Source organism: Oncorhynchus mykiss, chromosome 5 (genome assembly GCF_057628025.1).
Source record: "Oncorhynchus mykiss isolate SJ-2025 chromosome 5, ASM5762802v1, whole genome shotgun sequence".
Lineage (NCBI taxonomy): Eukaryota > Metazoa > Chordata > Actinopteri > Salmoniformes > Salmonidae > Oncorhynchus > Oncorhynchus mykiss.
The window spans coordinates 63,320,222-63,346,505 of NC_143026.1; the positions used below are offsets into that span (position 1 = coordinate 63,320,222).

General features: G+C 45.3%; 3 protein-coding genes across 7 annotated transcripts in view; 2 read left to right on the plus strand and 1 right to left on the minus strand.

Annotated features, from left to right (window-relative positions):
• Positions 1 to 6,438, plus strand: part of LOC110524254 (transcriptional repressor p66-alpha) — a 33,596-nt gene extending 27,158 nt beyond the window's left edge. The window contains exons 5-11 of one of the 5 annotated variants that reach the window (XM_021603735.3): positions 79 to 153; positions 640 to 774; positions 1,352 to 1,531; positions 1,677 to 1,944; positions 2,124 to 2,533; positions 2,688 to 2,913; positions 3,343 to 6,438. In XM_021603735.3, coding sequence (XP_021459410.3) covers positions 79 to 153; positions 640 to 774; positions 1,352 to 1,531; positions 1,677 to 1,944; positions 2,124 to 2,533; positions 2,688 to 2,913; positions 3,343 to 3,482 — 1,434 coding nt within the window. In that variant the 3' untranslated portion in view covers positions 3,483 to 6,438. Of the gene's footprint in view, positions 1 to 78; positions 154 to 639; positions 775 to 1,327; positions 1,532 to 1,676; positions 1,945 to 2,123; positions 2,534 to 2,687; positions 2,914 to 3,342 lie in introns of all 5 variants that reach the window. The other 4 variants (XM_021603732.3, XM_021603733.3, XM_021603737.3 and 1 more) reach the window with 4 other exon arrangements.
• Positions 6,439 to 7,355: 917 nt separating this feature from the next.
• Positions 7,356 to 8,387, minus strand: tssk6 (testis-specific serine kinase 6). The gene has a single exon (XM_021601328.3). It carries the CDS (start codon positions 8,205 to 8,207, stop codon positions 7,404 to 7,406), a length of 804 nt encoding a protein of 267 aa, XP_021457003.1. The 5' UTR covers positions 8,208 to 8,387; the 3' UTR covers positions 7,356 to 7,403.
• Positions 8,388 to 9,412: 1,025 nt separating this feature from the next.
• LOC110524255 (yjeF N-terminal domain-containing 3) overlaps positions 9,413 to 26,284 on the plus strand; it is a 159,967-nt gene continuing 143,095 nt past the window's right edge. The window contains exon 1 of the mRNA XM_021603739.3: positions 9,413 to 9,836. Coding sequence (XP_021459414.1) covers positions 9,781 to 9,836 — 56 coding nt within the window. The 5' untranslated portion in view covers positions 9,413 to 9,780. The remainder of the gene's footprint in view (positions 9,837 to 26,284) is intronic.

Sequence of the window (26,284 nt, forward strand, 5' to 3'; positions counted from 1 at the left end):
TGCGCGCGCGCACACACACACACTGTTTGCGCTAAACCCCTAGATTGCCATGAATAGTCTGGTCTCTCTCTCTTCCAGCCAACCTCTGGCTCTGTAGCCACTCCTCCACCTCTGGTCAGAGGCAGCATGACATCAGGCAAAGGAGTGCTACAGGTACAGGCAGCTACTGCTCACCACCACTACACAATACAATCATACATTGCTGCTGTTGTGTACCATACATTCACGCTCCTTGTAATAGTATACCAGTGCATCCATTCAGCCACTAAGCACATTCAAGCTCTCTGTACTAGCTTGTTGTCAGTGTGTCATCTGTTCAACCATGCTGTGCTGTCTGAGGTAATCACACGCAGTTAGCGGTGACACACTACAGCTGATGTGAAATGGCTCTTTTTAGCATTTACTGTATGTGACTTGACAAAACAATTTGAAATATGACATAACAGGGACTGGCCACTTGCCAGCAAATGTCAACAATGATAATGTGATGCTTTCATGGGCAAATCTCATTGCCATTAAATCATGATTTAGCCAAAGGTCTGAGTTACACGTGTGGCTCTTGAGTTGGGAATCGTCCCTCATCGTATGGGTTCATCATGTGGTTGGGTTGCGTGTAAACCCTGTTGTTTTTGTGTCCAGGTGTCGTCAGTCCGTAGCTCAGGCACAGTGATCCCTCCTCCATTAGTCCGGGGTGGGCAGCATGTCCCGTCCAAGCAGAACTCCCAGACCACCATGCCACCCCTGGTCAGAGGGGCGCAGGTAACTTATACTCTGGTACTTACCTTTTTTAAACATACTTTTGTTGTTGTCTGTTGAGTATGCCCCTTTGGTACTTGTGCAATGTCAGTTATTAATAAGGCAGGTAGCCTAGTGGTTAGAGCGTTGGGCCAGTAACTGAAAGGTTGCTAGATCGAACCCACGAGCTGACAAGGTAAAGATCTGTCATTCTGCCCCTGAACAAGGCAGTTAACCCACTGTTCCCGGGTAGGCTGTAATTGTAAATAAGTATTTGTTCTTAACTGACTTTAAAAAATACGAATTCTAACATTCTCTGCATCTTCAGTGTATATTTTCACATTTTTATGCTGCTTTCTAAACAAATTCCTTGGATGTGAACTCTCTGCAACCAATAGACCAAATGCATAACACACGCGCTTGTCAGTCTTTTCCAGTAAATTCATTTTACAATTATATTTTGCATATCTTCTCTCAATCTCTCTCTCCACGCCCTCTCCTGCCTCTGTCCCTCTCCCTGTGTGTGTGACTCCCCTCTCCCTTATGTCCATGCCGTACCCTATCTTCCTGTGTGTGTGTGTGACGTTGTCAGCCCATCGCGGTATCTCCCCAGCAGATCGCGTCCCTGCGGCAGCAGCAGCAGCAGCAGCACTCTGGGTCGGGCCCTCCTCCCCTGCTGCTGGCCCCCAGAGCCTCGGTCCCCAACGTCCAGGTGCAGGGCCAGAGGATCATCCAGCAGGGCCTCATCAGGGTAGCCAACGTCCCAAACACCAACGTCCTGGTCAACATACCACAGGTCAGACCACTATCACCCAGGACAGTCAGAAACACAGGTCACTAAACGTACTGGCCAGCATTTTACATTAAGACCCCTTCGACTTCCAACAGCATTACTTCTCCATTGCTTTTCATCTTGACTAATATGTGTCTCTGTTCCACAGGGCTCTCAGAAGGGCTCGTCCGTGACGTCCCAGGCCGGGATGGGCAGCAGTGTGTCTACGGTCCAGGCCAATGAGTCCCCGGCTGCTCGCCAGGCGGCTGCCAAGCTGGCTCTGCGTAAGCAGCTGGAGAAGACCCTGCTGGATATCCCTCCTCCCAAACCTCCCGCCCCTGAATTCAACTTCTTGCCGTCAGCAGCCAACAACGAGTTCATCTACCTGGTGGGCCTGGAGGAGGTGGTGCAGAACCTGCTGGACACACTGGGACGGGGTGAGTTAAAACTTTCATTCAGAAATATTGATTCCTTGTATCAGCAGTTTTATATGCTTTTTATGGTGGTAGTAGTAGTAGCTAATCTCTTCATTCTACCTCCCTTGCTCTATTTGAAAGCTGCTGGCATAAGGTACGGTACGTAATACTGGCATGTCACTTTTCTGTGTTTCTCTCAGGCAAGCAGCAGGGTCAGTCTGTTGCCCCGGAGACCCCCGTCCCCGAGGAGCCGCACACCTGCGCCCAGTGCAAGACTGACTTCACGTCGCGCTGGCGCTCGGAGAAGAGCGGCCCCGTCCTGTGCGACCACTGCATGTCGTCCAACCTGAAGAAGGCCCTGAAGGCAGAGCACACCAACCGGCTGAAGGCGGCCTTCGTCAAGGCCCTGCAGCAGGAGCAGGAGATAGAGCAGCGCATCCTCCATCAGGCCGCCTCTCCTGTCTCCAAAACACCCTCCTCTTCCTCTGGGATGAAGAGTGAGCACCAGCAGCACGTGCTGGTGTCACAGCAGTACAAGCAGGCCAGAGCCCAACTTCAGCAGCAGCATAGAGGCACGCCTGTGGCCCGCCACCACTCCTCCATCAAGCAGGTCAGCACTGGGACGCAACACTACACACAACTAACTTGTACGAAAGGGGAAGCTTGTCTGTACATTTTGATACCTTAAAAAAACAGTGGCATCCTTTTTAATTATATTAACACATTGGTTACTAAACTTAATATTTTCTCCCTCTCCCTCTCAGAGCCCTGGTCAACTGTCCCGTAGTGTGCAGCAGGCGGTGGGGTCTCGCGGTGTCAGTCACTCGTTCCCCACATCCTCTCAGCAGCTGCAGAACGCTGTGACGGCGGCCACGCTGGCCAGCAGGCCAGGTAAGCATGCCATGCGCCCGGCGCAGGGGACAAAGGGCAGCAGCAGTAACCCCTCGGCCATCCCCAACGCCTGGAGGAAACAGACCACCGGGAACTCAGGTAGATGAACCTCTACAGGACAGAGACAAGACCCTGTCCTCACCTGCTTCTCTTTTTCTCTCCTCTCCCTCTTTCTCCTCTTCTCTCTCTCCCTGGCGACCTAAAATACATTCTAGTGTCATAAAAGGTTGTGGAAGGTGCATTACTACCTCAATGGGGTGACTGTATGCTTGCTCTGAGATGTAGATAGGCTTTAGCTAGCTGACCCTTTCTCTCGCTTTGCCTTTCCTCTGGTGGTGGATCAGACTCATTTGTGTATTTTTAAAATGTAGAATCCATTCATTCCAATAAAAAAATGTGTGTCCTTGATTTTTGCTGTAATGGCTGCAGACAGGCTAAAGGATGGTAGAGGGTGTTTGAGAAGTTTCCTGTTTGTGTCCCTGGTTCCAGTCCTGTGTACTCACTGCTGTGGTTATCGTCTCCTTCCAGGTGTGACCATGGCATATGTGAACCCCAGCCTGTCTGTGAACAAGACCACCACCTCCGCCAACCTGGAGCGCCAGAGAGAGTACCTCCTGGACATGATCCCCTCCCGCTCCATCTCCCAGACAGCCAACACATGGAAATAACACCACCCCTCTATCAACCCTTATTATTAATCTGAATAATAGTCACTCATTATCAATTTAACAAAGGACTCCTCTCTGGAAAACAATTTCACATAATCTACCATTGACCAATGAAATAAAAACTAAAACGCACCTCTCCTTATGTTCTCTCCCTCCGCCATCTATCTTCCTGTGAGTCTTCAGTTCTAGTGTGGCGCACTGGTGTTGTACTGGGAGACTACAGGGCTCTGAGAGATGCTACATCTAAAAGGGTGGCATGGACTTAAACAATCTCAAACATTTATGGTGCCTCGCTTCCTTTCCTGGTCAGTTTTGATCTTCACACATTCACACCGAGAGGGAGGGATGTCCCAGTCCAGCTGTGTCTGTGGCTCTGATTGGCTATCCAGGTGACGCGACCGTCAACATTGTCCACTGTGAATGATGCGCCTTACTTCATCTCCCCCTTCTACCTGGGAGAGCCAGGACCGGGTCTCTCTCTGGCCTCAGTGGTAGCCTGGCATGGCTGGTGGCACAAGACTGCAGACAGACAGATGTCGTGGCAGGGACTGTGGGTGATGCCTCGATCACACCGACGGTTTTATTGCATTTTGTTACACCAGAAGTACATTCATTTCCAATGGAACACTGCGTTTGCCTTGCAGCATTGCGTTGCAGAGGCAGTTTCAGTGCGCTCTGTGTGGTGCATACGTTGGATTTAACTTATGCGTCAAACTGTATGCATAGACAGCTTGACAGAAATGGTAGCAGACGGTGAATGTTGAATTTTTGTTGCACACATATCCAGATGATGCTGCATACTAATTTGCGCAATGACTATCGGTGTGATCAAGGTGTGAGCCTAGAGGACTATCCAAGGAATACTAAAATAGCTTCAGCTTTGCAAAAAAAAAAAGAAAAGAAGACTTTTGGAAGAAGAACAAAATCTATCCACCGAATAGACTGCCTTGTCTTTGAACCGACGGTGTGCAGAACAGAGGAGCAGCCCGGAGTGTGTCTGGTTATTTTGTATGGCTGAATGTTAGAATATATATTTTTTTTTTTTTGTAAGTCAAAAGATTCTGCTCCCTTCTATTTTGGAACTGGACTCTTTTGCGGAGGTCTCTGTTTGTTTGAAAGGTAACATTACTGTTGAGGTGGTTTTACATCTGTTGGTTTAGTGTTTCATTTTGAAAGACTTTGTTTTCTAAGCTGAAAAAGGATTAAGTAACTAACTTAACTTTTTTAATATGTACAAACACAGAACACATTGTGGGAGGACTATTCTTGTAAATGGTGAAAAAAAACTTTTAAAAAACTAAAAATGGAGCCTTCCAAAGAAATAGTGCAGCCCAAATGATCCTTTCATTCTACTCTTGTTTTAAATCCTTGATGTTCAAAATAGACAGGATGTGCTTTTTTTCCTGAAATGCAAAAGGGGAGGGGAAAGGGACTTCATTTTATGAAGCCATTTTGCTTTTAGTCATAGATTGTGGGACATTACTTTTCTTACAGACACATGCTGTGTCTGGGTATATTTATAGGGTCATTAGTTAAGATGTATGCTTATGCCCTCAGTTCCAATGGATCTCCACTTTAGATGATTTTCTTGTGTCCAGTGTTTTCTACGCGCGCCCATTCATTGGTCTAAAAAGCTGGACAGCTTTCAGAATGTAGTTATGCGAAACCCTAGAAACATTTATACTTTTATTTCTGTTTTCTTTTACAAGGGAGAGTATGAGTTATGTCAGATCCCTTAATTAGCTAGCTTGCTAGCCCATCTGGTGGAAATGCCAGCGGTATTGCATTTATATAGGTGGTGCAGTACAGGGTAAGAAAGTGTTGAAATATGCACCATGCTTACAAAGCTCCCTCTCAGAAGGAATAAGACGGTGCTGTGTCAGTATGAGGTCTTATGAGGTCGAGCTTCTGTATCCAAACATGGTTCAGAGCTACACAACAGTTCAGTGGCCTAATAGAAATTAAACTGAAAGGAAATTATCAAACAATGCTTTTAATTTAGGTTCTCTTGTTTATTTTTCCCCCCCCTCCAACAAATGTGGAGTACATGCTTTCCCCTGATTTAATACGTTTTGATAGCAGTGTGTGTGGTGTTCCAGACCTCCGGATAAACCAAGTGTGTTTGTGTTAACAATGAGACACCGTAAGTGTTAATTAATAAAGTGCTGGTTCATACAGCAACTCCCCAGCTTGTCCTTTTCATATGAATCCCATTGTTTTCTGTAACCACCAAGCAATTTGGCTAATCTCCCATTGTTATAGATTTGCCCCCCCACCCTCCCCCTCCATACCTACCCTACTATGAGATTTCAGAGAGATAAATGGGCTTTCATCTCTAACATATTTGCCATATAGTGCACTACTTAATAGGGCTTTGGGTAAAAGCAGTTCACTATATGGGGAATAGGGTGTCATTTGAGATTTGCCTGTTCATCTTCTGGAGCCCTGCTCAGAGCCATGATGGTTGGGGTCCTTGGCATGCGTTCCAGGCATAGAGAATGATCGAGGCCTCTAAGTCGCCAAAAGGCTGTATTAGCATGCACAGCGCCATTGAGGGCTTCCACCATTTTAATGTAGTCAACTCAGTGGGACTTCCAACTTAATTGGCTGATCCCTCCTGGTGACATGTCCAACCGGGTTATCAGGAGGGATCAGCTAATCGTGAAGAAAATAAATTGACTACTTCAAAATGGAGATGGCCTCAATGGTGCTGTCCATGCTATAATGGCACAGATATAAAGATGAGTCCTCTGTCTATCTCTGGTTCCAGGCTGCAGGTGCAGCAGCCATTAGTGTGCTGTCCTGACTACTGCTGTTTGACGACTAACACCATTCCGTTTTATCTGGGGTGCTAACACTGTTTACCGTGTAGCGCCTCACCCTAAAAAAAAAAGTTCCTATTTGTTTAGAATTGTTTTCTTGCTCTATCAAGTAAAAAATAAACAATTTAACCCCTTTTCCTTTTTAGTCCAGGCTTTGTTATAGATTGTATAATGTTGATTTGAATGACTTTTCCTGACTAAAATGTTAACTAATTAGATTACCTTGTAGTTTAATTATAACATGATCAGGCTTATTGCCCTGCCCTTTTCAAAGCCATATAAAAGGTCATCAGGGATTTAATATTTGTTATACCACTCCCATATGTCACTGAAATTGCCCAAGAGTCTATTCATAAATGATCTAAAGGCATGATTTAGAATTCAGCATAGAATCCACATTTCCATCAATAGTAAGACCTCATAGGTGTGCGTAAAATACTCGCCATTTTGGAGAGGTACGTGTTGGCCGTCTGGTCATGACGCTCCAAAGCAGAGTATCTTTCCACTTGCCGTGCGTTCTTGGGTTCGCTTTGTGAGCATGTTTCTGGCTCACGGTAAGAGACCTGCGTCTCTCTGTGCTCGACATTTTGAAGCTGTGGGTGTGGTGTGTGCCTGTGTAGAAAACGCGGCCAGTGCATCTGTCATCCTTTTTGATTTACAGGTGTAAACGAACCTTCAGATATTGTTACCATGGAATTAGACCGTTTTCTGTTTCAACAGGACAGTTGCCAGGTTAACAGTTAATCAGTGAACGGGTTGCTTCATGTGTGTTCATTATGAATGGCAGAAAAAAAAAGTAGGCTAGGCAAAGTAGCCAGACCTACGAACTATTGAATATTTTACTTTTAGATTGCAGCGTTTTTGGTCTCCCGAGTCTACTTATACCATTGTATTGTTTGAGAATATAAAATCACTGTCCGTGATAAATAGGCTACATGTATGTGAATAGCATATTACAGTATTATTAGTAGGCTAGACCTACAATATTTCCAAGAGCTGACCGCTAATAACTTTTATTAGCCTACATGGGGAACAAACGAAAGTCAAGAGATTTTCAATTGCACATGATTTAATCACTCACATTGTCCTGGCCTCTTGCTTATTGCAACCAAGACTGCTCTGCCACCTGTTGGATTGTCGGGCGGTTAGAAGGGCTGAACTGCATCAGATAGGCAATTAACTGCTGGCATGGCTCTTCCACGGTGACGTCGTCCGGGTAGACCAAGGCCTTGCGCTGAGCCCGTGGGAGTTTGCTGACATTGGAATCGTCGTACGGCATACACCCAGTGACCATGACATAGAGAATCACACCCAAGCTCCACACATCATATTTCTTAGGGTCGTATGGAACTCCGAGGAGTACCTCCGGTGGGGCGTAGGCCGCTGAACCACAGTAGGTGCTGCTCAGCTCAGGGTAGCCCTTAGCAAACCTCCCAAAACCAAAGTCTGTGATCTTTACTTGGTTGTCCCTAGTCAGCAGCACATTCTCACATTTCATGTCCCGATGGACGATGTTGTTTTGATTGAGATAGTTCACAGCGCTGACAATCTGGGAAAACATGGTCTTGGCTTGGGCTATGGGGATGGAATTGACCTCTTGGATTTTTTGGAGAAGATCCGTCGCTGCCGCCTCCATCACTATGTATAGTCGGCCGTTGCAAACCTCAATGAATTCGTGCACATGTACAATATTGTTATGTCTCACTCCCCTCAAAAGTGTCAGCTCCCTGGGTAGAAACTTGTGGACGAAGTCGTGGGGAGCCTTTTTGCGGTCCACAATTTTTATGGCCACCTCAGAATTGTGTTTCTGGGAGCTGGCTAATTTCACTTTGGAGTAGCTTCCCTCGCCGATTGTTGCTCCCAACTTGTAGCCCATCTCGCGCAGAACTTTCTCTGTGTACATTTTCAAAAAGGTATGGTTGACTTACTGCTCTTCAAAATTTGTCTTGCTGCTGCTCCATCAGGGAATAAACCCCGAGTGGTCACAAGCTCTTCGACCAATTTGAGGAACGTTAGGATGTTTCTCAGGTGGCGGTGACAACGTTGTGATATACTAGATACACTTATTGATAAGGTCACGGGCGTGTTTGCGCTTGCATTATGACGACATTGTGACAAACCGTGACGACATTCTGAGGGTCGCTAAGCTTCAGTGGCCGGCCTAGGCTACTGTAGTCCTCCTCTCTTACAGTACTATATTCGTGTTCAGATTTATTGCATCTGAACAATAATAACTAGATTTCTATCACCTTATTTGGACTATTTAGCTGTCTGAAATTAAACAAAATGACAGTTCTATTCCATCATCTAGAGTAGACTTCCGATAATTGGATACTGTTGGCTGTAATGTCTTCATATGACCTCAGGATGGCAGACTGCACCAAGAATCTCCATCGCCTTATCCACCTCTCTCTCAAAAAATATACTGGTACAGCTGTTTGGGGTTCCTTTTTAACAAGGGCTTACATAACTCAATAGGAGGAACAAAAAGGATGTAGTCCAATCTAAATTGACCTTAAAATTGGTGTCCAGAAGATTGTCTTCCCATTGTCCTGTCACTCACCACTCTACAAACGGACCAAAAAAACTGGCCTTTCAATTGTTCATAAAATGAGCAGACTTTATAGAGCAGGCCTGCTAGAACGCTGAACAAACAGGCTAGAATGTTGAGCGCAGCACTGACCTTTCCTGAAGAATGTGAGCTATTGTTTGTTAACATGACCCAGTTAGGCGCTGCAGCCCTTGGCTTGGCAGCTATTGGCAAGAGTTGTGCAAATTAACTATACAACATGTGTGTCATACACTTGCATGCATAATGTGTGGCTGTGTGCTGTTGGGGATTTCCCTTAAATTTTTTAAAACTTCTCTTTGATGCTTTAAACACATTTAAACCTGATGTCAAATCCCATCTATTTCAAGTTTCAGGCAATGCAGATGAAACCATAAATTAATTAAATGCAATACATTTATCTGGTATTTTAGAATATACTGTACATATGACATTGAATGTTATATTATGCTCAATGCCAGCAAATATGTACAATTCTATCTAAATCCATATGCATTTCCTGCCTCCTCTATAAAGTGATTGGCATTGTTATTGTGTGTGAGTGCCACTTGCAGAGCTTTGAGTCATTCCCCACTCTGCTCCAGTTTCTCCACAGAGGGTTTGTTGGTTCAGCCACTTTCTGGCTGACTGAGCTGCTATGACTCACCGAAGGCTGGGCCAATAAGCTGGCTACTCCCGTGTCTCCCTGCCTCTTAATTGGCTGCCTCGTCTAGAGAAGGGCTACTGATACAAACAGCTAGCCGGTTTCATCACAGAGAGAGAGAGAACAGGAGCCAGAGAGAGAGAGGAAGGTTCTGAGTGGGAGATAGCGGGCAGTTAGAGAGAGAACAAGAGTGTATTCTGTAAAGCAGTGCAACTTATTCTTCCCTTCTTCTTCTTCTGTGCTGAATCTTCCCAGGCTGACAAGATGAACCACAGCTCGACTGAACCGGCGGAGACCATCGAGCCCCTGCGCTATCTCAGGTAGGCACCAACAAAATCAGGACAACACAGCTATTCCTGCTCTCAATTCACTTAAATTCTCCAATACCCTCAGTAGTTTACAACTTGTATTATGGCTTGTGAACTCTGTTTTGCACATCCTGCTTATAAATATGAACTGACCTTTGATCGCTGATGGCGTATGAGCTCTTGTGCATGTTTTTATGTTGTAGACATAAAGTTGGGTGTGACGCAGTTTTTCCATCCAGAGAGGTTCTCTGTGTAGAGACAGGTGTCCAGAGCAGTCCTGCCAGCGGCTGCATTCATTCACCTTACTTTTATGCAACAGATAACGGAACCTGTCGCACCAACTCATATTTCTATCTCTGCCCTCCACATCACAGTGTGTGTGTGTGTGTGAGTGAGAGAGTGAGAAAGAGAGCGTGTGAGGGAAAAAAAGAGAGCAAACAAGACAGTGTCTGAGAAAGAGATCAGGGGCTCAAATCAAGGCTGCAATGACACCTGCTGGTGCTTGATTTTTCTGCCTGCCTGTCAGGTACTGTTGAGGAGCAGGATGTGTAATCACCTGCCGGAGATCCCTTGTCTGTCTAAGACAGAAGACAAAGTTCCAGGCTGATTTGTAATTACCTACACTCTGTGTCGGAATGAAAGATGATGATGGATAAGATTAACGTGTGTCCACAAACCTTTGGCTCCCTATTGTGACTTGACACAGAGGATGCATAGGCTACAGTGCGTAGGTAGGGCTATAGAGGTGTTGCATGAGCAAATCCCCTAGGATAATGTTTTCTATCATTTACATTATAATGAATGAATATATGAATATCAAATGGTTTCTCTAAAGACAATTTGCATACATTGATCTTTGAGCATTGCTTTTAGTACATGTTTTATTTTTTATTTCACCTTTATTTAACCAGGTAGGCCAGTTGAGAACAAGTTCTCATTTACAAGAAGCCTGATTGAATTATAATGACGGTTTCTGTGGTTGAGTCAGCTATTCATGTTTAATTCAGTGTTGTTATGCTGACCATGTCCCTGCTGCCATCCTAATGTCATTTCGTCACTTGTAAATCGGCCCTGTTAGTTAATCAGTCCATTACATAACACCATGACAATGGTACCTGGCGGTGGGCAACACAGCAGGTTGCACTCAGCCACATGTCCTCATAGTCCACACAGAGAGGGCTTGTTCCTCCATCTATAGAGCAGGAGACAGCTTAGCACTGCCAAAATAGGTGTTTTGAAGGGGCTTCTCCTCACACATACTTGCGCGAACATACGCTGCACATAGACACACACGCAGAGACACACACTAACACAAATGCGCGCACACACACACTGACTGACACATACTGGCACCATGCAGTCAGTGAGGAACATGGTCAATTACATGGTGTTGGATATAACACAATGGGGATATTACAGGCTTAATGTATGGATGCTGGGGAGATTTCTACCCTCCCTGTCACTGTCACACCCCTGTGTCTGGTCTTTATGTCCTGATGGCCTGTCACACTGTCACCAGCCTTGATAGCTATGGCTCATTCATATGCATTACCAACAGACATTCTATTTGTATTCCTTTGTATTTATTAGCTTGGCATGAAACATATGAGGTTGGTCTGTCTCTGTCACCGCTACTGGCCTGATACACTACATGCCCGAAAGCATGTGGACACCTGCTGGTCGAACATCTCATTCCCAAATCATGGTCATTAATATGGAGTTGGTCCCCCCTTTGCTTCTACAACAGTCTCCACTCTTCTGGGAAGGCTTTCCACTAGATGTTGGAATATTGCTGCGGGGACTTGCTTCCATTCAGCCACAAGCATTAGTGAGGTCGGGCACTGATGTTTGGTGATTAGGCCTGGCTTGCAGTCGGCGTTCCAATTCATCCCAAAGGTGTTCGAAGGGGTTGAGGTCAGAGCTCTGTGCAGGCCAATCAAGTTATTCCACACCAATCTTGACAAACATTTCTGTATAGACCTCGCTTTGTGCAAGAGGGCATTGTCATGCTGAAACAAGAAAAGGCATTATGCATTGGGGCAGGTAGCGCCAAACCCAGATTCGTCCATCGTACTGCCAGATGGTGAAGCGTGATTCATCACTTCAGAGAATGCGTTTCCAGAGTCCAGTTGCGGCAAGCTTTACACCACTCCAGCCGACGCTTGGCATTGCACATGGTGATCTTAGGCTTGTGTGCGGCTGCTCAGGCATGGAAACTCATTTCATGAAGCTCCCGACAAACAGTTATTGTGCTGAAGTTGCTTCCAGAGTCAGTTTGGAACTCGATAGTGAGGGATGCAGCCGAGGACAGACGATTTTTACGCATTTCAGTGGTCCCGTTCTGTGAGCTTGTGTGGCCTACCACTGCACGGCTGAGCCCTTGTTGCTCCTAGACGTTCACAATAACAGCACTTACAGTTGACCGGGGCAGCTCTAGCAGGGCAGACATTTGATGAACTGACTTGTTGGAAAGGTAGCATCCTATGATGGTGCCACGTTGAAAGTCACTGAACTCTTCAGTAAGGCCATTCTACTGCCAATGTTTGTCTAAGGAGATTGCATGGCTGTGTGCTCATATTTATACACCAGTCAGCAACGAGTGTGACTGAAAAAGCCGGATCCACTAAGGGGTGTCAACATACTTTTGTATATATAGTGTAGCTGACAGCCCATTGATATGCATTACTTGCCATGCTGTATTCATTTAGTCTGCATTAGCATGTAATGAACTTGACTAGTGAGATTGGTTTATCCATTATCCTCACATTCACTAGTGTCAGTCTTTCAGCCTCAGAGTAGTGTTGTCTCAACATTGTCCATGTCCCCTATGGTAAACCTAATTGCCACTCTTTCTAACACACTCATTGTAATGAGTCCTGTAGTGCCACTGCCTTCCAGACGTGAGCCTCATAGAGTAGAGAATTACCCTGGAGAGAGAGCTCCAGTCTCACTTATCTCCCCTGGTTGTTTGCTGCCTGTGCAGGATAATGCTGTTAATGAAGCTATATGAAGCCATGCCAGTAACAGATTACACTGCTTTTATAGTCCTTACCTCTGGGCTTTAGGTATACTGCAGGGAAACAGCCACTCACATAACCATGCTGATGAGTGGTTCATTTACCAAACACCAATAACTCCCTTCATAATGCATAGCGATAGGTTGCATTATGTAGTGCGTGATTTATATTTTACATATGCATCCATTGTTTTATGTATTATTATAAGATTTGGAGAGTTTATTAGTTACATGCACAGGGTTACAGATATAAATGCAGGGTACAGTGAAAACCTTAAGCTCCGTTACAACAGTGCAGGTCAAAGGGAAGTGAATGAAATAATAATAATAATAATAATATGTTGTATTTACAACTGTAACATGATAAATGACCATTGGGGTGGGGGCAAGGAAGATTGAGTTGAGGGCGAGGAAAACATTTCCGTAGGGGGAGCAACGGGGGGGTCTTGGGGGACAGGGGGAGCAGGTAGTGGGGCGGCAGGTAGCGTAGCGGTTAAGAGTGTTGGGCCAGTAACTGAAAGGTCACTGGTTTGAATCACCGAGTTGGCTAGGTGAAACAAATCTCTGTCCCCTTGAGCAAGACATTTAACCCTAATTGCTCCTGGAAGTCGCTCTGGATAAGAGTGTTTGCTAAATGACTAAAGTGTAAACATTTTGATGACTAGGGTGGTTATTCAGCAGCCTGATGATCTGGGGGTAGAAGCTATTGGCCAGTCTTTCAGTTTTTACCATGATGCTCCTATACTGTGTGTTCTCCCCGCTTCCACCAGTCTGTGGCTGGGGTCCCTGATGACCTTCTTGGCCAGCAGTCTTGTGAGGGTTGACATGTTTCAGTGACTTCCAGACGTCCTCCGTGGAGACCGTCAGTACGTAGCCCTCATTGTCCTCAGGGGCTCTCTCTCTCAGCAGTGAAGAGTCGTTTTGCTCGAAGCATGAGAAAAAGATGTTAAGCTCGTCCAGTAGGGTGGTGTTGTTGTCCGCAACGTGCCTGGCGATCTTTTTGTAATCCGTGATCGTTAGAAGTCCCTGCCACATACGCCTCATGCCTGACCCGCTGATTTGCTCCTCCACTTTTCCCCTATACCTTTGTTTCGCCATCTTGATCGATCTGCGTATGTCGTAGTTGTACTGTTTAACTATGCAATTGTCCCCGGTCAACTTTCCATGTTTATCAGCAGCATCTCTCTCCTTCAGTTTCCCGACAAGACTGACATCAATCCACGGCGACCCAGAACATATTCCAGTCCCCCTGATCAAAACAGTCTTGGAGAATGGATTCTGATTGGTCGGACCAGCATTGTACAGTCCTGACCACCGGAACTGTTATTGTCATAGCAACTATCTTCGAGGATGGGAGGGATATGTGATGGCAATGATAGATGTTGTTTAGAGTGGAGTGTTGTCAGTGTAATCGGCTGGGCTAGTTCTGTCTCTCTCTCTCTGTGTCAGAGCCAGTCGACCTGCGTAACACTGCTGTCCCAGACAGCTTTGCCTGCCTGTCCATCAGTCTGTCTTGTCCATCTGTCTCGACTGCAGCAAAGGCCTGATTGTTATTCCTCTGGCTTGCCTCCTGGTCGTTGCCACATTGGCAGCAGCTCTGCTGTAAAGCTCAATTTCTCTGTGTGACTGAGGGGCGGCTGAGCTGAGGGGTTTATTTATAGGTGGTTCCAAAGTAATAATGGAGACTGAGGAGGAGGGAAGGAGGGTGGAAACTCAGAAAGAGGGATGATGTATCGTCTGTAATGGTTGCAGACCATTAAAGTCAAATTAGGTGTAACAAGCACTTGATTTATTGTGTTTGAAGTGAGAGGGTGTGAGGGGTGAGGAGGTGGGCTGCGGGGATCTGGGTGTGGGTGGGCGCGGAGCTGCAGATAGGCCTGCTTCAATTGAATTACGGGAGTGAAAAAGGATGTCTTCTCTGATCTGGTTTTTCATACAGTCTCTGGTTTACTGTGGCCTGCTGATCGTGTGCAGGGTTAAGAGACCCGCAGACAGGGAGAGGGACACTGTCTTTGCCAACAGCAGTACATCCATTCTGGGCAGAGCTAGCTAGCCGTTCCCAGTCCCCTGGGCAGGGTGGAATGAGGGACACAGCTGCCCAACATTTTCTGAGATGGGAGCTTTTGTTCTTATGAATGTTTAAATTCTGGATAGTTCCTGTCTTCTTTAGCTACCCTTGACAGAACACTGCTGAGTCTGGTTTATATTCGACCCAAAGCTTCATTCAGCAGGGTGTTCAGGCTTTCAACGCAGTAGAACAAGAGAATGGGTGGGAGGGAGAAAGAGAATGAGAAAAGGGAGGGTGGCAGGGAGAATGAGAAAAGGGAGGGTGGCAGGGAGAATGAGAAAAGGGAGGGTGGCAGGGAGAGAGAGAATGAGAAAAGGGAGGGTGGCAGGGAGAGAGAGAATGAGAAAAGGGAGGGTGGCAGGGAGAGAGAGAATGAGAAAAGGGAGGGTGGCAGGGAGAAGGAGAGAATGAGAAAAGGGAGGGTGGCAGGGAGAATGAGAAAAGGGAGGGTGGCAGGGAGAATGAGAAAAGGGAGGGTGGCAGGGAGAGAGAGAATGAGAAAAGGGAGGGTGGCAGGGAGAGAGAGAATGAGAAAAGGGAGGGTGGCAGGGAGAGAGAGAATGAGAAAAGGGAGGGTGGCAGGGAGAAGGAGAGAATGAGAAAAGGGAGGGTGGCAGGGAGAAGGAGAAAAGGGAGGGTGGCAGGGAGAAAGAGAGAATGAGAAAAGGGAGGGTGGCAGGGAGAAAGAGAGAATGAGAAAAGGGAGGGTGGCAGGGAGAAAGAGAGAATGAGAAAAGGGAGGGTGGCAGGGAGAAAGAGAGAATGAGAAAAGGGAGGGTGGCAAGGAGAATGAGAAAAGGGAGGGTGGCAGGGAGAGAGAGAATGAGAAAAGGGAGGGTGGCAGGGAGAAAGAGAGAATGAGAAAAGGGAGGGTGGCAGGGAGAAGGAGAGAATGAGAAAAGGGAGGGTGGCAGGGAGAATGAGAAAAGGGAGGGTGGCAGGGAGAAAGAGAGAATGAGAAAAGGGAGGGTGGCAGGGAGAGAGAGAATGAGAAAAGGGAGGGTGGCAGGGAGAAAGAGAGAATGAGAAAAGGGAGGGTGGCAGGGAGAATGAGAAAAGGGAGGGTGGCAGGGAGAATGAGAAAAGGGAGGGTGGCAGGGAGAATGAGAAAAGGGAGGGTGGCAGGGAGAAAGAGAGAATGAGAAAAGGGAGGGTGGCAGGGAGAAAGAGAGAATGAGAAAAGGGAGGGTGGCAGGGAGAAGGAGAGAATGAGAAAAGGGAGGGTGGCAGGGAGAATGAGAAAAGGGAGGGTGGCAGGGAGAATGAGAAAAGGGAGGGTGGCAGGGAGAAAGAGAGAATGAGAAAAGGGAGGGTGGCAGGGAGAAAGAGAGAATGAGAAAAGGGAGGGTGGCAGGGAGAAAGAGAGAATGAGAAAAGGGAGGGTGGCAGGGAGAAAGAGAGAATGAGAAAAGGGAGGGTGGCAGGGAGAAAGAGAATGAGAAAAGGGAGGGTGGCAGGGAGAAAGAGAGAATGAGAAAAGGGAGGGTGGCAGGGAGAATGAGAAAAGGGAGGGTGGGAGGGAGAAAGAGAAAAGGGAGGGTGGCAGGGAGAAAGAGAGAATGAGAAAAGGGAGGGTGGCAGGGAGAAAGAGAGAATGAGAAAAGGGAGGGTGGCAGGGAGAAAGAGAATGAGAAAAGGGAGGGTGGCAGGGAGAAAGAGAGAATGAGAAAAGGGAGGGTGGCAGGGAGAAAGAGAGAATGAGAAAAGGGCAGGAAAACGCTTTCTCTGTACAAATGAGCTTGTTCAAAAAGGCAAACATTTATTTTAGATTGTTCAAATGACTGAGAAAAATCTTGTTTATCTGACCTCTAAATATCAGATTTTTTTTAATGATGCTCTGGCCAAAACACCTGTGTGTATTCTCTGTGGACACACTGAGTTAGGGGTGTATGAAGGGGGGGTGTATGAAGGTGATTAAGGAAGTAAAGGTTGATGCTACTCAGCAGGATAAGTAAGATGGACAGATTCTCTTCTCTTCCGAACCCCTCTAATAAGCGTCAGTAGAGGCTAAGTCTTTGTAATGAAGAGAGAGAGTGTGTGTGCTGTGGGGGACAGGTAGAGCTGGAGAGGGGAGGAGTGGGAATCAGAGAGATTGTTTGTGATGGAAGAAAAAAACTCAGTACAGGCTCTTCACATCCTGGAAAACGTAATGTGATTGAGATGCCCTTGAGAAAATGCCCTCTCCTTCCCAATACTCTCTCCATTGTTGTTGTTCTCTGTCCTCTACCAATCAGTGTCCTCCTCATTATTTCACTTTCAAGAGGCAAAGTACATTATAATGTGCAGAGCCTGGGACAATTTCACAGAGCTTAGCAACCAAAAATAACGAATTTAATATTCCCTTTCACCCTCTCTTTGTATATTGGTAAGGTGGGATACTTGAAATAGCATTATATATTGGTTCCATGGAAACTTGCAGACTAGATATCACATTTCTTGCTGTATTGACTGAATCAGTTGTTGGGGAGGAGAAGTGCAGTATTACCCCTTTTTCCATTAGCATGAATACGGTATGAGTAGTAGTGTATTCGAAAACGTTTTTGTACCTGAGTATGTGCGTGGACCCCTGCTAACATTACGCATAGTGATAGGTGGGGTTAACAGGACAGGCAGGACCAATGAGAGCAGCTCCTTGTCCCTTTGATGCCAAGGGCTCAGGATAAAGCTTGGCAGTATTTACTCAGGCTACTGCCTGTGTAACAACCCTTGTGGAGGGTACGAGCAGCTCCCTCGGTGAGAGACGTTTTCTCAGCTCCAGCATGTTATGTTAGCTCCATATCTCCATGAGAGTGGAATGTATAGTACCGTCACGAGGGTATAAGAGATAGTGGGCAGGACTGAAGTGTGTGTGTGTGTTTCCGTGTGTACATGGATAGCATAGAGAGGTGTGAAGAAGCAGTAAGGGGAACAGTTTGATAGAGATTGGTAGCGAGATTGGGAGCGACCCCCCCCCCCCCCGATTTATTTTCATCTCCATGACAACAGGAGGCCAAATTCCAGCACGGTGAGCACAGGAACATTCTAGCTTGCCCAGGGTTATTTTAGGGAGGTCTCTGAATTTCTTTTTACGTACCTCAGATTTATAATGGTGTATAACAGGGGATCGTTTTCTAAAGAGTCTTGTACTCCAGGAGAAGACCAGAGTTTAACCTGGGCCTGAAGTTGAATGTCTTTTGGTTCCGTTTTGATTAAAACATTGTCCCTTTTCAATATTCCATTCCAACAAAAAACGTCCAGAGTAGTGATGCTAGTCGGGCGGGCGGATGCGGGCAGCGATCGGTTGAAGAGCATGCATTTTATTTTACTAGCATTTAAGAGCAGTTGGAGGCCACGGAAGGAGTGTTATATGGCTTTGAAGCTCGTTTTGGAGGATTGTTAAGTGTCCAAAGAAGAGCTAGATGTATACAGAGAAGTGTCGTCTGCGTAGAGGTGGATCAAAGAATCACCTGCAGCATGAGCGACATTATTGATATATACAGAGAAAAGAGTCGGCCTGAAAATGTAACCTTGTGGCACCCCCATAGAGACTGCCAGAGGTCCGGACAACAGGCCTTCCAATTTAACAGAGAAGTAGTTAGTGAATCAGACGAGGCAGTCATGAGAGAAACTAAGGCTTTTGAATCTGCTGATAAGATTACGGTGATTGACAGAGTCAAGCCTTGGCCAGGTCGATGAAGACGGCTGCACAGTACTGTCTTTTATTGATGGCGGTTACGATATCGTTTAGGACCTTGAGCGTGGCTGAGGTGCAGCTGTGACCAGCTCGGGAACCAGATTGCATAGTGGAGAAGGTATGGTGGGATTTGAAATGGTCGGGGATCTGTTTGTTCACTTGGCTTTCGAAGACTTTAGAAAGAATGGGCAGGATGGATATACAGTTGAAATCGTAAGTTTACATACACCTTAGCCAAATACATTTAAACTCAGTTTTTCACAATTCCTGACATTTAATCTTTGTAAAAATTCCCTGTCTTAGGTCAGTTAGGATCACCACTTTACTTTAAGAATGTGAAATGTCCGAACAATAGTAGAGTGATTTATTTGAGCTTTTATTTCTTTCATCACATTTCCAGTGGGTCATAAGTTTACATACGCTCAATTAGTATTTGGTAGCATTGCCTTTAAACAATTTAACTTGGGTCAAACGTTTCGGGTAGCCTTCCACAAGCTTCCCACAATAAGTTGGGTGAATTTTGGCCCATTCCTCAGAGCTGGTGTAACTGTCAGGTTTGTAGGCCTCCTTGCTCGCACATGCTTTTTCAGTTCTGCCCACACATTTTCTATAGGATTGAGGTCAGGGTTTTGTGATGGCCACTCCAATACCTTGACTGTGTTGTCCTTAAGCCATTTTGCCACAACTTTGGAAGTAAGCTTGGGGCCGTTGTCCATTTGGAAGACCCATTTGCGACCAAGCTTTAACTTCCTGACTGATGTCTTGAGATGATGCTTCAATATATCCACATAATTTTCCATCCTCGTGATGCCATCTATTTTGTGACGTGCACCAGTCCCTCCCTCCTGCAGCAAAGAACCCTGACAACATGATGCTGCCACCCCCGTGCTTCAGGGTTGGGATGGCCTCCTGCAAGCCTCCTCCCTTTTTCCTCCAAACATAACGATGGTCATTATGGCCAAACAGTTCTATTTTTGTTTCATCAGACCAGAGGACATTTCTACAAAAAGTACGATCTTTGTCCCCATGTGAAGTTGCAATCATAGTCTGGCTTTTTTATGGCGGTTTTGGAGCAGTGGCTTCTTCCTTGCTGAGCGGCCTTTCAGGTTATGTCGATATAGGACTTGTTTTACTGTGGATATAGATACTTTTGTACCTGCTTCCTCCAGCATCTTCACAAGATCCTTTGCTGTTGTTCTGGGATTCATTTGCACCTATCGCACCATCTCTATGAGACTGAACGCTTCTCCTTCCTGAGTGGTATGACGGCTGCGTGGTCCCATGGTGTTTATACTTGTGTACTATTGTTTGTACAAATGAGCGTGGTACCTTCAGGCGTTTGGAAATTGTTCCCAAGGACGAACCAGACTTGTGGAGGTCTACATTTTTTTTCCTGAGGTCTTGGCTGATTTAAAAAAAAATATTTTCCCATGATGTCACTGAGTTTGAAGGTAGGCCTTGAAATACATCTACAGGTACACCTCCAATTGACTCACATGATGTCAATTAGCCTATCAGAAGCTTCTATAGCCATGACATTTTCTGGAATTTTCCAAGCTGTTTACAGGCACTGTCAACTTAGTGTATGTAAACTTCTGACCCACTGGAATTGTGATACAGTGAAATAATCTGTCTGTAAACAATTGTTAGAAAAATTACTTGTCATTCACAAAGTAGATGTCCTAACCGACTTGCCAAAACTATAGTTTGTTAACAAGAAAATTGTGGAGTGGTTGAAAAAACGAGTTTTAATGACTCCAACCTAAGTGTATGTAAAATTCAGACTTCAACTGTAGGTCCTTAACAGTTTGGGTCTAGTGTCTCCCCCTTTGAAGAGGGGGATGACCGCGGCCGCTTTACAATCTTTAGGAATCTCAGACGATACGAGAGGTTGAACAGACTAGTAATAGGGGTTGCAACAATGGCGGTGGATAATTTTAGGAAGAGAGGATCCAGGTTGTCTAGCCCAGCTAATTTATAGGGATCTGATTTTGCAGCTCTTTCAGAACATCAGCTGTCTAGATTTGGGTGATGGAGAAGCGTGAGGGGCTTGGGCAGGTTGCTGCGGGGCTTGCTGCAGAGCTGTTTGCCGGGGTTGGGGTAGCCAGGTGGAAAGCATGGCCAGCTGTAGGGAAATACTTCTTGAAATTTTCGATTATCGTGGATTTATCAGTGGTGACACTGTTTCCTAGTCTCAGTGCAGTGGGCATCTGGGAGGAGGTACTCTTATTCTCCATGGACTTTACAGTGTCCCAAAACTTTTTGGAATTAGTGCTGCAGGATTCACATTTCTGTTAGAGAAAGCTAGCCTTTGCTTTCCTAACTGACTGTGGGTATTGCTTCCTGACTTCCCTGAAAAGTTGCATATCGCGGGGACTATTCGATGCTAGTGCAGTACGCCACAGGGTGTTTTTGTGCTGGTCAAGTCTGGAGTGAACCAAGGGCTATATCTGTTCTTCGTTCTACATTTTTTGAAAGGGGCATGCTTATTTAAGATGGTGAGAAAAGCCCTTTTAAAGAACAACCAGACATCCTCTACTGACGGGATGAGGTCAATATCCTTCCAGGATACCCGGCCAGGTCAATTAGAAAGGCCTGCTCGCAGAAGTGTTTTAGGGAGCGTTTGACAGTGATGAGTGGTGGTCTTTTGACCGCGAACCCATGACGGACGCAGGCAATGAGGCAGTGATCTCTGAGATCCTGGTTGAAAACAGCGGAGGTGTATTTAGAGGGCAAGTTGGTCAGGATGATATCTAATGAGGGTGCCCATGTTTACGGATTTGGGGTTGTACCTGGTAGGTTCCTTGATCATTTGTGTGAGATTGAGGGCATCTAGCTTAGATTGAAGGATGGCCGGGGTGTTAAGCATATCCCAATTTATGTCACGTAGCAGTACAAACTCTGACGATAGATGGAGGGCAATCAATTCACATATGGTGTCCAGGGCACAGCTGGGAGCTGAGGGGGGTCTAGAATAAGAAGCAACAGTGAGGGACTTATTTCTGGAGAGGTGGATCTTTAAAAGTAGAATCTCGAACTGTTTGGGCACAGACCTGGATAGTATGACAGAACTCTGCAGGCTATCTCTACAGTAGATTGCAATTCCGCCCCCTGTTGTAATTGGGGATGGAAGTTTCAGAATTTTTGGTGGCCTTCGTAAGCCAGGAGTCAGACACGGCTAGGACATCAGGGTTGGCGGAGTGTGCTAAAGCAGTGAATATAGCAACCTTAGGGAGGAGGCTTCTGATGTTAACATGCATGAACCCAAGGCTTTTACAGTTGCAGAAGGCAACAAATGAAAGCTCTTGGGGACACACAGTGCCTGGGTTAACCTCTACATCACCAGAAGAACAGAGGAGGAGTAGGATGAGGGTACGGCTAAAGGCTATAAGAACTGGTTGTCTCGTGCTTTGGGAACAGAGAATAAAAGGAGCAGATTTCTGGGCGTGGTAGGATAGATTCAGGTCATAGTGTACAGACAAGGGTATGGTAGGGTGCGAGTACAGTGGTGGTAAACCTAGGCATTGAGCGACGATGAGAGAGCTTAACTGGCATCTCTCGAGATGCAACCTATCTGAGGCATGTTGATAGCGATGAAATGGCGATGAATGGGCAGAGAGGGTCAGTTAGCTACACACAGGGCCTGAGTTCGAGGCTGGGGCCGACAGATAAACAAAAGGAAGTACCGTGTTAATGAACAGTCCAGCAGGCATCAGCTGTGTAGCTGAATGATCATAGGGTCCAATGAGCAGCAATAGATGAAACGAGGAGCCTTTCGGTAGTCAATTACTGCGCTAGGCGAGCGGGAGACACGGCATTCAGGAAGCTATTGGGCCGGGCCTAGCAGATGGATCATCACCAACATCCACGACGCAGAGGCCGGTTGAGAGCACATCGGCCAAATTACGTCAGCAGACCAGTTGTGATGGATCGGCGGGGCTCCATGTCGACAAAGGGTCCAGGCCAATTGGTAAGAGAGGTATTGTAGTTGGTGTACTTCGTTTGCTAGCCGGGAGATGGGCCTAGCTCGAGGCTAGCTCAAGGTTAACTGGTGCATGCTTCTGGACAAGGGTGTTAGCCACTATAGCAACTCGGTAGCAGCTAGCTACCTGCGAAGATCAGGTCTAATGGTTCAGAGCTTGCGGCAGGAATCCGGTGATGTAGTAGAAAAAAAGCAGTCTGACATGCTCAGGGCTGATATTGCGCTGTGTAGACTGGCAGGTATTATTATCCAGGCTATCTGGGCTAAAGCGGCTGGTGTCCGAGCTAAAGGTAAAGACCGCTAGCAGTGGCTAACAATGACTAAATAGCTAGTAGCTAATTAGCTGGCTAGCTTCTGATGGCTAGCTGCTGATGGAGGTTCCAGTTGTAAGGTCTAGGAAATAGCAGATCCCTACCACATTGGGTGAGGCGGGTTGCAGGAAGGTATATTTAATTAGAAAATGGAAAAAATAGATATATAATATAGATAATATAATATAATATAATTAAATATAATGAAATGTATACAAAAAACGAAAAAGACCTGAATATTTACATGGAACTAAAACAAACACGTCTCACTGCTGCGCCATCTTGGAAAATTGTTTTTCCACTCCTCTATTGTCCAGTGTTGGTCCACTGGAGACACTTTTTCTTGTTTTTAGCTGAAAGGAGTGGAACATTTTTGCCCCCTTCCACGACATTAAGTCATCAGAGTGTGCAGCTGACCACTGTATACTGGAAACACTTGGTTTGTTATTTTAACTAAAACATAACACATCTTTGTTAAACATAAATACCAAACTTGTTTTTGCAGTTAGCTTTTAACAGCTAGGACCGCTATTTTTTTGTCCCGGTCTGCTTGAAAGAGCCGCTAACCGAGATAAGCTGCTAACAAAGTTAGTGCCAGATGAGTTTTCCAATGGAGCCCTCTGTCTGGAAAGGTAAATGAACGGTTCCAGCGCTGTTGGAGCTGTATCTACTACACTTTGTTTCGGGACAAACTGGATCATTGTCTGTAGATGCAAACCATTTTCGTGAACGGGGGTGTACCTAATAAACTGTGCATAGCTGTTTGAACTGTTTTTGTCTTGTTGTAATGTGCTGCCTGCCTGTATTTCCTTAAACCTTTATTTTAGCAATACATGTCATTGAGAAAATGTATTTTGGGGTCAGTAGATTCCCAACATAACAGGTGGTGGTGTGTTGGACACAGTCACTCATATACAGATGTCTATAAAGCCTGTCTCCATTCCTGATTCCTGCAACTGTTAGCTTACCTGTGTAATATTGACATAAGCTAAGAAACACTTGTTTTACTAACATGGTTCTGTTTTATTAATTGTTGTGCTGATCAATGGACAGTTCATTACTTCTGTCAAATGAATACGTAGCTTAAAGTTGTGTGTATTTGCATTTATTTTTGCAATGGAGATGGAAACGCTAAAATAATACACATTTACATTAGGCCTATATCTATACATATATACAGCCTTAAGAGTATACAAAACATTAGCAACACCTTCCTAATATTGAGTTGCACCCCACAGGGATGCTGGCCCATGTTGATTCCAATGCTTCTCACAGTTGAGTCAAGTTGGCTGGATGTCCTTTGGGTGGTGGACCATTGTTGATGCACACAGGAAACTGTTGAGCATGAAAAACCCAGCAGCGTTGCAGTTCTTGACAAACTGGTACGCCTGGCACCTACTACCATACGCCGTTCAAAAGAACTTACAATTTCTGTCTTGCCCATTCACATTCTAAATTGCACACATACACAATCCATGTCTGAATTGTCTCAAGGCTTAAAAATCCTACTTTAACCCGTCTCCTCCCCTTCATATACACTGATTTTAAATGGATTTAACAAGTGAAATCAATAAGGGATCATAGCTTTCACCTGGATTAACCTGGTCAGTCGATGTCATGGAAAGAGCAGTTGTTCTTTCAGTTGTTTCGCAAAAGCATCTTAAGGCTAAGTTCATTGTAAAATCTCAGCGCTGTTTCCAAAAACCATTATTACTGAAGTTACACTTGAAAACAAGTGTTATTTTTTGACTGTCTCTTTGGCCATGATTACAGCCTCAAGTCTTCTTGGGTATGACACTAAAAGCTTGGCACACCTGTATTTGGGGAGTTTCTTCCATTCTTCTCTGCAGATCCTCTAAAACTCTGTCAGGTTGGATGGGGAGCATCTCTGCACAGCTATTTTCAGGTCTCTCCAGAGATGTTCGATTGGGTTCAAGTTTGGGCTCTGGCTGGGCCACTCGAGGACATTCCGAGACTTGTTCCGAACCAAACTTTGTTTGAGCCAACTCTAGGTTGGTCTGGCTTCAACCAAATCTGAACCAATCATAGACATCTATGTTTCACAAGTTTGGAGCACAGTAGAGTAGTAGTTCTCAAACCTCTCCAATGGGACCCCAGGCCATTCCATGTAATGTATCTATTCCAGAGCTAGCACACCTGATTTAAACTTGTCAACTAATCCTCATTCTCTTGAATAGTTAGTTCAAAGTTACAGCAAAATTGTGAAACTTCTGGGGGTCCCCGAGGAGAGGTTTGAGAACTGTAGATCACAGCAGAGTACAGTAAAATAAAAAAAATATTTTCAACATTTAATTCAGAACTGAAAATGAACCTGATTTCAACACCTGGAAAACACCTTTTTAACGTCTGGAAAATATGTATTTTCAACATCCCAAAAAACGAGTATTTTCAATGTTCGGAAAATACATATTTTAAACTTCCTGAAAAGCCTTTTTTTCATCTTTCATTCAGAACCTAACTTCAATGTCAGCAAGGGCTGGAATTTGTTCTGAATGCTTGAACAGCGACCTGTCTTCTGTCCAATGTGTGTTGATCTAGCTAATTAGCTAGCTAGCATGTGTACACTCAATGCAATGCACAGCGCTACTTGCATGTGCATTGGCTGGGTTTAGATTCAACATAGCTAACTATTTATTAGCCAGACAATTTGTTTATCAACTACAGTCTGTGTTGAGAGAGGCTGGTTTTGGTTGAGGAAATGTCGGCTAGCTAGCAGTGTTTGTGCTGAAACTGACATCTGGCTGCACATGTAAGATAAAAGCTTTCTAGCTGAAGTATCATGCCGGAGTAGCTAGATGAGCAATGCCCATTGCATGGATCGTAAGTTAGCAGCATGGCAGTTTCTCAAAGTTTGGTGTTGATTATGAACTTTACTTAGTTAGCTAGCAAACTATGCTTTATGGAAGAATGTAGCTAGCTATGATATATTGACAACATTGAATTGTGGTTGGTGCACGATCTATACAGCTATGGTACAGTTTCATTGACTTGTAGCTACTAGATGGCTAGCTAACTAGCAATAATAGCAGTCAAGGACGTTATCTTATTTGTTTATGCTTTGATTTATTTTACACACATGACGTCAGCCATATGTAAAAATCGTTCCATAGCTAAATATACCTACATATCTAGCTTCCTTTGCTTGTAGCTTGCTTTTAGATGCGGTTAGAGTGTTGGGCCAGTAACCCAAATGTTGCTGGTTCGAATACCCGAGCCAACAAGGTGAAAATCTGTCTGTGCCCTTGAGCAAGGTACTTAAACATAATTTGCTCCAGTGGCGCCGTATTACTATAGCTGACCCTGTAAAACATGCTTTTCACTGCACCTATCTAGTACTTGACAATACGTCATTTTTCTTGTTACTGGTGTTAGCTAGCTACTGTTGCTGT

Excerpts from the sequence above, each read along its gene's own strand:
- tssk6 (XM_021601328.3), bottom strand. The coding sequence starts at position 8,207 with ATGTACACAGAGAAAGTTCTGCGCGAGATGGGCTACAAGTTGGGAGCA.